This window comes from Antechinus flavipes, chromosome 2 (assembly GCF_016432865.1).
Source record: "Antechinus flavipes isolate AdamAnt ecotype Samford, QLD, Australia chromosome 2, AdamAnt_v2, whole genome shotgun sequence".
NCBI lineage: Eukaryota > Metazoa > Chordata > Mammalia > Dasyuromorphia > Dasyuridae > Antechinus > Antechinus flavipes.
Window position 1 is genome coordinate 562,477,720 of NC_067399.1, and position 14,454 is coordinate 562,492,173.

At 35.5% G+C, this 14,454-nt stretch overlaps 1 protein-coding gene across 3 annotated transcripts in view; it reads right to left on the reverse strand.

Moving 5' to 3' along the window:
- The window catches only part of SLCO3A1 (solute carrier organic anion transporter family member 3A1), a 372,919-nt gene that overhangs the window by 89,407 nt on the left and 269,058 nt on the right, over positions 1–14,454 (reverse strand). For all 3 annotated transcript variants that reach the window (XM_051981051.1, XM_051981053.1, XM_051981052.1), the window contains exon 4: positions 2,150–2,413. In XM_051981051.1, the coding sequence (XP_051837011.1) occupies positions 2,150–2,413 (264 nt within the window). The remainder of the gene's footprint in view (positions 1–2,149; positions 2,414–14,454) is intronic.

Genomic DNA, 14,454 nt, shown 5'->3' on the forward strand with positions numbered 1-14,454 from the left:
ATGAGAGTTTGAACCAGAAGACATATAGGAAAGATGTGGTGGGAAGCAGAAAAAGCTAAAGCAATTCTGTTGTCTGCAGTTCCTCTGTCTTACCCCTGACCCTACTTTATATTATTGCTCTCACCCTATCTTCGACCTTCTTTTCTGCTGAAACAGCAAGGGCAGTCCTATGTACCATGGCGGGTTTACAAGAGACAGTTAATGGGAAGAACCTTTCCTGTTACTAGTCCTAGCAATGGGCTTTGTCTAATTAAAAATCTTATAAATCTATTCCCACCCTGGAAGCTCCCAACAAAAAGCTATCCAATTTTAAGGTTACCCCTATCTAATTCAACTTCTGCCTAAATTGAAGCCTATCTTAGCTTTGTCCTTTTGGTCCTTCAAAAAGTCTCTTCCCCTGCTGGTAGAGCTCCCTTGCTGATAAACTCAATAAACACTCACTGATGCTTAAAGATTTGATTTGGTTTGGTTTTTTTGGTTCTGGTTCTGATATGTTTCAGTTCTGACAATTTTAGCCACAATGTTGAGAATGCTGAAACAAGATTTGGTTACAGACTGAATATGTAGAATGCATCATTAAAGATAATATCAAAGTTGCAAGCCTGGATGACTGGTAAAAAAAAAAAATTGTGGTACTTGATACAACTGTGATAAAGTTGGGAAGAGGGAAAGATTTGGAGAGGAAGATATTGAGTTCCATTTTGGACATGTTTACTTTGCGATATATATAGGACATCAAGTTCAAGAGATCCAAAAGCATTCTTCTGAAATCATTCCTACATTCTTTCCCAAGGGAAACTCCTCTTATTCAACTATGAATCCTCTCATGACCATTTAAAATTCCCACCCGAGGAATATACACTGTCAGATTATCTCAGATGGTATCCATTTTGTGATGTAAATGTATACTCTGAAGTGGACAGCTAGGTGGTATGGTGAATAAGACCACTAGGCATGGAGCTAGAAAGCTCAGAGTTCAAATATGACCTCAGACACTTACTAGTTGTTTGATTTTTGAGCAAGTCATTTAACCCCTTCCTACACTAAAAAATGGAGAAGAAAATGACTCTAGTGTCAAGAGTCAGATATAATTCACCAACTCTGAACTTGTCCATTATAGGACTGAAATGGAAGCATCTAAATGTCAAAATCCATTCATTAAATTGATTCTTCTGGGTAAGAATGGAAATCTATAGGTATACTTTAGTTTCAGACTCTAGATACACGCACATTTACTATTACAGAATTTTAAGATCAGGAACAGATTGGATTTACTACATCAGAAGATTAACTTTATAGATTTTTTTTTTAGGTTCTTTTGGATGAACTCTCTAGTAACATGGACCTAATTTATTTCATTATTTTTTCATTTTGAAGTGCTAACCTTACTTTGGACCTGCTTTCTTGGATGCTTTATTTCTAAAATTGAGCCATTGTTATAAAATATTAGGGAAGAGTACCTGAGAAACAAGAAATCACTACATATATACTATCAAGGACAGGGTTTGACAGAGATCAACAGGTTTTTAAGTTCACTATCTTTTAGTCTATTAGCTTCTCATTTTTTTTAAAGCTTTTTCAAGTTGTTGCATCAAATACCAAAATAACTCTGAGTTCCTTTTAAATGTTTACCAATGCATTTTGATTACTAATGTTTTTACCAAAAATTATCATTTTTCATTTAAATATGTTTTTAAATATTTGTTACCTTCTTAAATATGTCTTTTTTTAAAAACTGTCTGAGGACAAGTGCTTTGGTCAAAGGAACACAGTTCCAACTTTTAAATGCAAATCAACAATGCAATCTATATAAATTTATATAAATTCAAAATAATTCAATCTATATACATTCACTTTAGAAATAGCTTTTTAGTAATCCTGGAGATCCATCCTGCAAAATGAAGTATATGTCTAGAACAAGATATTGTATTGGTCTAAAGAAGCTGACACAACTTCTCATATTGTGCCTAGTGTAGTATCATTAATTTAGGAAAAATCTGATTCATCAAGTACAAATTTTGTGAGCTGTCCAGAGATGAAAACCACACCAGACCCAATTTTTCTTCTTTTAGCCCACATCAGAACATGGTGGTGAATTTAACTATTCAGAATGTTAGAAAGCATCATAAGGAACTAGAGAATTCATTACCTCTTAGCTGCTGAAAACAGGAGGTGCTGTTGTCCGCCTCCAGTGGATACCTCAGGACCCCATTGCTGGGCTTGGGTCTTTCGTAGTCTCTTTCAGGGAGCATGGCTTGCTCGCTCTCCACTGTGGGATCTGGGTGAGGGGACAGGGACTGTGGAAACCCAAACATCAAGAGAGAGGAGAAGAAGAGTAAGGCACCACAGAGCAGGAAGCCTACCCACCAGGCACCGATCCAGCGGGGGTCATCTGGGGTGATCTCCAGGACACCTGCAATGGCAAGATCACATCTTAGCTACTTTGTCCATAAAGAGGTCTTCCAGGTCTTTAAAGATGGACACTGTACATTTCAGCATGGAATATCTGAATTTTTCTCTTTACAACCTGTATGCAATTCCATAGTGAGGTGACTTTGGAAATGGACTGTCTCTTGGAAAACTCATCATTCCACATCAGTATGAAAACATCAATGTTTCCTATGGCCTAAGACTGATCCTTTTTCTCATTGCTCTCTTACTTTGTCTCTGCTCTTTTGGAGTAGAGGGATATGCGGTGGAAAAGAATGGCAAAGAGGCAGGTAATATTTATAAAACAACAGAGAACTGACTGGTTAGTGAACATGTAAGACATGCAAAACAAGCAAACAAAATTTTACCTTTTATTTCATCTACAATTTATGGTGCTCTTCATTCTCCTCATTCCCCAATATCTAAATTATAAGATGCTTGTTGCCTTCAATTCAATCCAAAATTTATATATGCTCAATAAACAACAAAAAATGAAAATATTATGTTGTGGTCCGCACTCAGTCCCCACAAACCCCAGAGTTCCTCTCTCTCTCTCTGGGTGCAGATGGCTCTCTTCATCACAAGACTAAGGTCACTATTTTCAAGTTGACATTTGACATGTTAATTCAAATTCTGGTTGGTGCTCTGGGGTATACAGTTTTAAACTATCTTATATGATAGTCCCTTGCAAACCAACTCAGATATATTCAGAATAGAGTTTGGTTTTCCTAAAGTGTCTTGTATGTAGTGGGTACTTACTAAATGTTTGTTAAGTTTGAATAAATAAATGAATGGCTATTCTTTAGGCCATCAGGGAAAACAATATTATAATAAGCTATATACAACAAACTAAATTTGTGGATATTTCTACAGCTTTAAAGTATATCACCATTTTGAAAATAAATACTTGCTGTTTGATGGAATAAAACAGGGAAAAGGAGCCCGGGAAATAGTTCCATGTCACCTTGGAATGAAGAGCTCTAAAGATCTATGACCCAATGTATTAATAGAAGTTATTATAGAAGAAACAAGGCTCTTTCTAATCATTGCTGACTCATTATAGGACATTGGGTGAGCAACTGTGATTCTTGTGTCCTGCCTATGAAATGACAAAATTGATTCTTCCAAGGGGATGTTGGTAGCTGGTAGTCAGCCTTTAGAAGTATAAATGCAGCAGAAATTATGACTGCCTTCACATAGGGATCAAATAAAATGTTATCCAGTGTCATTGCTGCTAATGTGAATTTCTGTATTCAGACTGATAAAGAACACAATTTAGGAAATACAAACTCATGATAGAAGCATCACTAAACTGAAACTAACTCTGAGCTGGCAGGGAAAAAAAAAAAAACCACATACATGTAAACCAAAAAAGAGCAAAAAGAAGCAAAATTGCCTCGGGTAGCTGAGCAGGGATGTTTTCCCCAGTCATTTACTCTGTTTCTTCACCTGCTGCAAGGCGATAAATGAAAACAAAAAGAGGTAAAAGGCGCGGTTGTATTTTTCTCTGTTGTCTGTATACTCCATAAATGGGAAATAGGAGAGCTGGCAGATGTGAATGAGAAAAGAGAAACCCGGGCAGTTATTTTGGGGGACCCAAATTAGTAACACATTAGAAGTCGTGTTTTCCTTAGAAACATAACAATGTCTGCTCTCTGTATGTGAGAAAATATCCCGCAGATTTAAAGGAAATGTTTCTGTGAATTTGTCAACTCATTTCTGGTTGAATTTAGTATGTGTGTAGAATAGTATAGCATCACATTTGTTTATAATTTGTGGGTCTCCAGATAGAATTAAATGAACCTAAATAGGTATCTTCTGAGAAAACTGGGAAAGGTGGCTGAAGGCATGAGGAGATAGAGCTTTTAATGGTCCAGGGAGATTTAATTGACTATTTGGGGGGAAGTCAAAGTTTTCCCCCTCCTTTCTATATTCATTGCCCAGTACTTTGTGAGAGTGAGAAAAAATGCAAAAAAAAAAAAAAAGGAAATCAAACAATAAAGGAGTTGACTTCTTTTGAGATCAAAGAAGCTATATATGTTACCTTACAATTATTGAAATTGATTTTAATATTTTGAAATGACCATAACTAGAATTAATCTTTTCCCAGATAGTTGGTTTCTTTAGACAAAGTGATGAATTGTGAAGCATTGAATCTGGGTACAGGGGAAATCTGGAGAATCTTAGTGGCATTCTTACCATGGATGAGTATCCAATGGTAATCAATCAAATTAAATTTGGTAATCAATCAAATCAATTGAAATCAAATTTTGATTTGAAGTTGTAAAAACCTGAGTTACCATGAGTTCTGACTCTTTCATTTACTATGTATGTGACTACAGGCAAGTCACTTCTTTCCTATGGGTCTGAGTTTCCACATCAGTCAAGTGAAGTAAATGATGATGATGATGATGATGATGATGATGCTTTGACTGCCTTGGAATCCTTTGAATCTGTTGATCACTCTTGTCTCCCTGATTCTCTCTTTATAGGTTTCTGTGACACCATTCTTTCCTGCTTTTCCTATCTATTGGACCACTCTTTCTTTATGTCCTTTACTGAATTTCATTCAGGTTACAATGTCCTCTGAGATTTTATCCTGGACTTCCTTCTCTTCACCCTTTATGTTATTTTACTTTGTGATCTTATCAGCCCTCATGAATTCAGTTATCATCCACTATACTGTTGATGCTCAGATATATTTATCTGGCTCTAACTTTTCTCCTAACTTCTAGATTCATATTTCTAACTGCCCAATGGACATCTTGAACTGGATGTCTTATAGACATTTCCAATTCAGCATATGCAAAACTGAACTCATTATTTCTACCCCAAGCCCTCCTCTCTTTCTAACTTTCCTGTTTCTGTGAATGGTAGCACCTTTCCACATGTCTCAAAACCTAGATGTTCAAGTCTTTACTCTCTCTGCTCTCCCATAGTCAATTGCCAAATCCTGTCAATCCTACTTTCATAGTATCTTCCTTATATGGTCTCTTCTTTTCTCTAATACTGTCTCCATCCTGGTTCAGGTTATCATTATAGCATTCAAGGCTATTACATTTATGCCAATAAATTCGACAACTTAAATGAAATAGAAAAATACCACCAAAAATACAGCTTGCCCAAACTAACAGAGGAAGAAGTAAATATCCTAAACAGTCCCATCTCAGAAAAAGAAATAGAACAAACTATCAATCAACTCCCTAAGAAAAAATCCCCAGGACCAGATGGATTTACATGTGAATTCTACCAAACATTTAAAGAACAATTAACTCCAATGCTAAATAAACTATTTGAAAAAATAGGGATTGAAGGAGTCCTACCAAACTCCTTTTATGACACAGACATGGTACTGATACCTAAACCAGGTAGGCTGAAAACAGAGAAAGAAAATTATAGACCAATCTCCCTAATGAATATTGATGCTAAAATCTTAAATAAAATATTAGCAAAAAGATTACAGAAAATCATCCCCAGGATAATACACTATGACCAAGTAGGATTTATACCAGAAATGCAGGGCTGGTTCAATATTAGGAAAACTATTAGCATAATTGACTATATCAATAACCAAACTAACAAAAACCATATGATCATCTCAATAGATGCAGAAAAAGCATTTGATAAAATCCAACATCCATTCCTAATAAAAACACTTGAGAGCATAGGAATAAATGGACTTTTCCTTAAAATAGTCAGGAGCATATATTTAAAACCATCAGTAAGCATCATATGCAATGGGGAAAAACTGGAACCTTTCCCAGTAAGATCTGGAGTGAAGCAAGGTTGCCCTCTATCACCATTATTATTTAATATCGTATTAGAAACACTAGCCTCGGCAATAAGAGTCGAGAAAGATATTAAAGGAATTAGAGTAGGCAATGAGGAAACCAAACTATCACTCTTTGCAGATGATATGATGGTATACCTAGAGAACCCCAGAGATTCTACTAAAAAGCTATTAGAAATAATTCATAATTTTAGCAAAGTAGCTGGCTACAAAATAAATCCCCATAAATCCTCAGCATTTTTATACATCACCAACAAAACCCAACAGCAAGAGATACAAAGAGAAATTCCATTCAGAATAACTGTTTATACCATAAAATATTTGGGAATCTATCTACCAAAGGAAAGTCAGGAATTATATGAGCAAAATTATAAAAAAGTCTCCACACAAATAAAGTCAGACTTAAATAATTGGAAAAATATTAAGTTCTCTTGGATCGGCCGAGCGAACATAATAAAGATGACAATACTCCCTAAACTAATCTATTTATTTAGTGCTATACCAATCAGACTTCCAAGAAAATATTTTAATGATCTAGAAAAAATAACAACAAAATTCATGTGGAACAATAAAAAGTCGAGAATCTCAAGGGAATTAATGAAAAAAAATCAAATGAAGGTGGCCTAGCTGTACCTGATCTAAAATTATATTATAAAGCAGCAGTCACCAAAACCATTTGGTATTGGCTAAGAAATAGATTAGTAGATCAGTGGAAAAGGTTAGGTTCACAAGACAGAATAGTCAACTATAGCAATCTAGTGTTTGACAAACCCAAAGCCCCTAACTTCTGGGAAAAGAATTCATTATTTGATAAAAACTGCTGGGATAATTGGAAATTAGTATGGCAGAAATTAGGCATGGACCCACACTTAACACCATATACCAAGATAAGATCAAAATGGGTCCATGACCTAGGCATAAAGAACGAGATTATAAATAAATTAGAGGAACACAGAATAGTTTATCTCTTAGACTTGTGGAGGAGAAAGAAATTTGTGACCAAACATGAACTAGAGACCATTACTGATCACAAAATTGAAAATTTTGATTACATCAAATTAAAAAGCCTTTGTACAAACAAAACTAATGCAAACAAGATTAGAAGGGAAGCAACAAACTGGGAAAACATCTTCACAGTTAAAGGTTCTGATAAGGGCCTCATTTCCAAAATATATAGAGAACTGACTCAAATTTATAAGAAATCAAGCCATTCTCCAATTGATAAATGGTCAAAGGATATGAACAGACAATTTTCAGAGGATGAAATTGAAACTATTACCACTCATATGAAAGTGTTCCAAATCATTATTGATCAGAGAAATGCAAATTAAGACAACTCTGAGATACCACTACACACCTGTCAGATTGGCTAAGATGACAGGAAAAAATAATGATGAATGTTGGAGGGGATGCGGGAAAACTGGGACACTAATGCATTGTTGGTGGAGTTGTGAACGAATCCAACCATTCTGGAGAGCAATCTGGAATTATGCCCAAAAAATTATCAAATTGTGCATACCCTTTGATCCAGCAGTGTTTCTATTGGGCTTATATCCCAAAGAAATACTAAAGAAGGGAAAGGGACCTGTATGTGCCAAAATGTTTGTAGCAGCCCTGTTTGTAGTGGCTAGAAACTGGAAAATGAATGGATGCCCATCAATTGGAGAATGGCTGGGTAAATTGTGGTATATGAATGTTATGGAATATTATTGTTCTGTAAGAAATGACCAGCAGGATGAATACAGAGAGGACTGGCGATACTTACATGAACTGATGCTAAGTGAAATGAGCAGAACCAGGAGATCATTATACACTTCGACAACGATATTGTATGAGGACATATTTTGATGGAAGTGGATTTCTTTGACAAAGAGACCTAACTGAGTTTCAATTGATAAATGACGGACAAAAGCAGCTACACCCAAAGAAAGAACACTGGGAAACAAATGTGAACTATCTGCATTTTTGTTTTTCTTCCCGGGTTATTTATACCTTCTGAATCCAATTCTCCCTATGCAACAAGAGAACTGTTCGGTTCTGCAAACATATATTGTATCTAGGATATACTGCAACATATCCAACATATAAAGGACTGCTTGCCATCTAGGGGAGGGGGTGGAGGGAGAGAGGGGAAAAAAATTGGAACAGAAACGAGTGCAAGGGATAATGTTGTAAAAAAAATTACCCTGGCATGGATTCTGTCAATATAAAGTAATTATTAAATAAAAATTTAAAAAAAAAGGCTATTACATTAATTCCCTGGTTGGTCTCCCTGCTTCAAATATATCTCCACTCCAATCTGTTTTCCAATCAACTATCAGATTGCTTTTCCTAAAGCACTGATTTGATCAAGTCATTCCCTATTCAAGGAAGTTCATTGGCTTTTCATTACTTCCAGGATAAAATATAAAACCAACAGACCCTATTCCCTCTCTCAAGCACTCTGAGATAGAGGGACACTGATCTTCTTGTTATTTTTAACATGACACATCATCACTTAAATCCATGCATTTATTTCTGGCTGCCCTCCATGGTATTCCTCTTGAAATTTTCTTTAACTTCATCTCCTGAATTTCCTAGATTCCTTTAAATACCAGTCAGAATGTGATCTTGTACAAGAAGTCTTCCCCAATATCTCCTAAGCTTAGTACCTCTATTTATTATCTCTAATTTATTCTGTTTGCATCTTGTTTGTACAGTCACAGGCATAGGTTTCACACACAACACATTTGTTTGTAAGTGGTCTCCAAGAGAGAAGGTTCTATTTTTGCTTATATTTGTATCCCTAGTACTTAGCACAGTGCCTGGAGGCACATAAAAACGCCTATTGAGTGACCTTAACATGATGGCTATTGTGCCAGAACACTTTGTGAAATGTAAAATACTATAAAAATATGTTATTAGCAAAGAAAGATCTAGGTAACCTCTTCAGTTCCCTCCCAACCCTATTATTCTAAAATTCTATAATAAACTGCTTGAATTAAAAAAAAATAGCCTTTTCCCAGTAAGGTTGTAATAAAAAGGACATGAGGTTCATACTTTTAAAATAATGTCCTGTTTTATTTGTTGCAAAATGTAGAACTACCAAGAGATATGAAAGGCAATATGATATAACAGCAAGAGGCTTGAACTTGAAAGTCAGGAGACCCAAATTTAAATCTTAGCTTCTACACAGACAAGTTATACACATAACTTTAAGCAAGTTCCTTGACACCTCTGTGACTAAGGTTTCTTGTCTGAAAGATTGAAATAATAATACTTTCATTGCTTCTTTCATTGAACTACTCCCAGGAAGGAGCCTCAGAACCAGTGGTGTGTTGGCGCTAGGTTGATCAGGATCAAGAGGGCCAATTGTTAAAATTTACAGTATGGGCAAATGCTTCAAATCAAGGTTTGACTTATTTTGTTAATTTTCTATATTTAAGAAAATAATGGATAATATATTAATAATGCAGATTAGGCTTAAAAGTATGTAATTTATGCATTTCCCCCCAAAGAATCAGTTGTTAAAAACATTTACAAGAACACCCTTGCTAGGAGTTGACGCTAGCCTTGCTTAAAGATGATAATTACCTTTCATGATGGAGCAGAGAGAGATCTCACTTAGCCAATGTCATTACTTTAAAATGTTAAGGATTCATATTTCATAGGCAGAGGATTGTGTTGGGTCAGTGTTGTTTACAAGTTGCTGACTGCGATGTTGATGATTAGCTGGTTAAATGATATGTGTTTAGAAGTTCACACTCTTAAGTTTAATCCTTTACTTCCGACAATAAGATTTTCTCACCTTTTGTGTTCTCTGGATGGATAATAATAATTGGCATTTATATAGCACTATCAAGTGCAAAACTCTTTATAAGTATTTTTTTATTTTATCTTGACAACAACCTTGGAAGGTAAAAATGATGATTATCCCCATTTTACAAATGAGGAAACTAAGGAAGACAGTGACTTGCCAAATATCACAAACTATTCATTGTGTGAAGCCAGCTTTGACTCAAGTCTTTCTGCTTAGATCTGGAGCCACCAAACTGAAAGAGCCCATTGTTACTACCGAGAAACAATATTTTAAAGGATATGTCTTACTGACATAGGGTCCTTTGGAATGATCCTGTATTTTACTATTATTTATCCAAATAGTCTTATTATACTTTTCTCACTATCCCACTCTACAGCAGCTCTTTCATGCCTTTTCATTTTTCAATTCATAAATTCTTCTCCATTCTGTTGGCTGAGAACGCTGCCTGATATTTTGCAAAAAAATTGAAGTCAATTGTTGTGAACTCCTTCTCCTCTCTTTCTTACCTCACGTGATGAGCAGGTCTTACTTCTTACCAAATCTAACTCCTCTATTTGTTCAGGTAGTTTCATAGTATTCGGTTTTGAGCAATAAATTGCTGGTTCTGTCATCCCTACTCTTTTGCTTATTTTCAGTCCTTCCTTGTTTACTGGCTCATTTCCTATTGCCTGCAAACATGCTCATGTCTCCCCTATTCTGAAAAAAAAAAAAAAAAAACACCTTCACTTGATAATTCCATCCCCACTATCATCCTATATGTCTTCTGACTTTTGAAGCTAAAGTCTTCAAAAAGTCTGTTTACAACAGGTATCTCTACTTTTTCTCCTCTTAATCTCTTCTTAAGACCTTGTAATTTGTATCTGACCTTATTATATCATTGAAACTGCTCTTTTCAAAGTCATCAATGATACCTGCTTCAAGTCTCTTTCTACTCCAATCCATTCTCTATCCACTAAAATGATTTTTTCTAATAAACAGATCATATTATGTCACCCTCTACTCCACAAATCCCAGTGGCTTTCTATTGCCTCTAAAAGACAAAATGTTCTGTCTGGCCTTCAAAGCCCTTCATAACCTAATTCTTTCCTACCTTTCTAGTCTTCTGGCCTTTCGTCTGTTTTACAAATGGGACATTCCATTTCTTCACTCTTTTCATTTTCTTTGGCTATCTTCCATTCCTAGAATGTTCTTCTGCTTTATTTACTGACCTCCTTGGTTTCCTTTAAATCCGAACTAAAATCCCATTTTTTTTTTTTTGCAGGAAACCTTCTTCAACCCCTTTTAATTATTATTTAATTAATCTATTATTTACCCCCTATTTATTATATATATAGCTTGCTTTGTACATACTGGTTTGAATGTCTCTCCTGTTAGATTTAAGCTCATGGAGGACAGGAACTATCTGGGCCTAAACTGCCTGGTGGATAGCTCCATATATCTGCCTCATCATTCCTACATTGAGCATGTCTACAACAGACCTCATTATCTTTTTTCCCAAAACCTATAATTCCTTCATAATTTCTTTATTTCTTTTGAGTGCATGGCTATCCTTCTGGTTATTAAGATTCACAACCATACAGTCATCCTTGATTCTTCACTTATACTCACCCTCCCCCCATATGTAATCAGTTTGCAAATATTTTTTATTCTACTTTTCAAACATCTCTTGAATCTGTAGCCTTTTCTCTACTCATGGAGACATCACCCTAGCTCTTGCTGAGACTAATTAAAAGCCTAATTGTTCTGTCTGTTTCTAATCTTTTGATTCTCTAATGCTCCTGTCACAAAGCTGTGAACATGATATTTTTAGCATAGATCTGATCATGTCACTCCCCTGCTCAAAAAACTTTAGAGGCTCCTTACTGCCTCTAGGATAAAATAAAAAAAAAGCAACTCTATGGCTCAGTGGAAAGAGTATTGGACCAAGATTCTGTCCAGTCAAGAGACTCTGAGTTTTAATCCAGACTTAGATACTTCCTAGTTGTGTGATCCTGGGAAAATCACTTGATCCTGTGTGCTTCGGTTTCCTTATCTGTAAAATGATCTGGAGAAGGAAATAGTGGCAAACTTCAGTATTTTTGCCAAGAAAATCCCAGATGGGGTCAGAAAGAGTCAGACGCAACTAAACAATAAAATACAATAACAATTCCTTTGGCACTTAAATTCCTTCATAAGCTGGTTGTAGCCTATCTTTCAAGGTTCATTGCTCTACCTCACATATTATATGTTTCAGGCCAAGATGCTTAGTAGCTATTCCCTGTAAATGATATTCCACCGAGTGCATACATGCCTTTGCCTGGGTTGTTTCCTTTATTGGGAATTCTTTTCCTCATCTCTGCTTTTTGGGATCCCTAGTTCTCTTTGATTCTAGTTATTACATGAAACTTCTGATCATCCACACCATTTGTTAACAATCTCAAACCTATAAATTACTTTGTATACACTTAGCTATACATTTTATTCACTCTAATAGAACATAAACTGCCTGAGTGGATTGTTCATTTTTTGTCACTGATTCCTCACATAGTATAGCGGGCACTTAATACATGCTTATTAAATTTAATTGAATTGACTTTGTTGTCTATGGATTTTTTTGTTATTTTTCATTCATCTACTAGACTAAGAGGCTTCAGTTTTTTGGACTTGAAAAAGCAAAATAAAACTGGAAACTGCAATGTATCCAATTTAACCTCCATCAACCAAACAACCAATCTGGAGACTTGAGAGTCTCTATGAGAAGGGCAGATGGCAGGTGAATTGGGAACATTTGCTTTCTTGCTCTCTCATTGATGAATTTAGTCATCAAATTGAACTAGAGTGTAAATGATACAGAAAACTCTCCAGGTAATTTTTTTTCTCTGCCAGGTCATTTACCTATTTGTCTAATGAGCTTGGCAATGCTTTTGCAATGGACTATAAATTTTTTTTAATAAGTGGATTACAAACCTAATTAGAAAACAGAGATGGTTTTATTTTGAGGAGAGAGAAAAGGGGAGGAGAAAGAGATATAGGTTCAAGATTCCGATTGCTAAATTAATTCATCCAAGAGAAGCAAATTCTGCAGTAGTAGCCACTCCTGGGAATGAAAGAAAGGGAACTTGATCTCAATGACCTTCTTTACTCAGCAAATAGTCAACCATATATTGTACCAGCTGCTGATTTCATGCATCCTTATGTACCAGGTCAGGTTGAACACATTGCAACAATTCTGCATGGATAAGATAAAGGGGAGAGGTCACCAAGGTAAGGTGGAGAAAATGCAGCCTTTTGGCTAATCAAATTCAAGAAAATATGTCAGATTAAGATAGTTTTTAGCTCAAGAGACTGAAAATGATGATTATGATGTCATTATTATTGTCTATTCTAACAAAAATAATATTTATATTATTTAGTATTAATACTTCTGTCAGTGATCACAAAAATAAATCCACAATTATCTTAAAATTTATAAACTACTATTCAGGAGCATGTGATTCCCAAAATCGTCCTCATTAACCACACCCTCTGCAGGCCTAGGTTTTAAGGAAATGTTGTAAAATAAATCTCTGCACATTTCATGGTGCTGTTACAGTTCCATAACCCTTATAGTTTTCATTTTATAGGACACATCTGTTGACTACCCCCAAGGAAGAGCTCTGACTTAAGAAGAAAGGGTATGGTAGTATTAGGATAAGAGTTGGAAAAACTCATAAAAATACAGCCAACATTTAGTGGGAGGCAGAAAACAAATGTGCAGTGAGTGACAAAGAAAATGAATTGCTGAAACCCAAAGAATGTTACACTATATACTAGAGAATACATTATTTTCTTTCGCCCTCTAATGGCAGATGGTGGCAACTAACCTTTGTTGTCACACCCATAATGCTGAAAACCTAGATCTAGACTCTGTCTTTTTTTGTTTTATTTTGTCCCTGACTTATTAGTGGTGGAGCTGGGCCTGAAATTCAGTTTTCCTGGATCCCAGTCTTTTTTCTATTCCATTACATTGTACCACCTTTCCAGTGCCTCTGCCTGGAAAAATGAGTAGAACAAACCATAGATTCCTGTGGCAATATATTTGCTGCTGACTACATAGTCTGATACATGAATCTCTCTGTGCCTCAGTTTCTCCATATGTAAAATGAGGAAGTTGGACTAGTTGGTCTCTAAGATCTCTCTCAGTTCTTGATTCTAGGATTCATTTCCATTTGTGTTTTTGATTCAGTGGAATTATTATTTGTCTTTAAAGAAGCAAATAGGGTTTCTTCTTTTATTTGGGACCTCTTTTATCATATTCTTTATTTTCCCATTATTCTTTGGTTACTTTTTTTGTCTTCATCATTACGCTTACCTAATTGCTCTTTTTGAGTTTGTGTCAATGATTAAAGATATTTAAAAATAGCCTTTTGTTTGAGGTCCTGACACACACTAGAAAGCAGTCTTGGAGGTCAAAGGA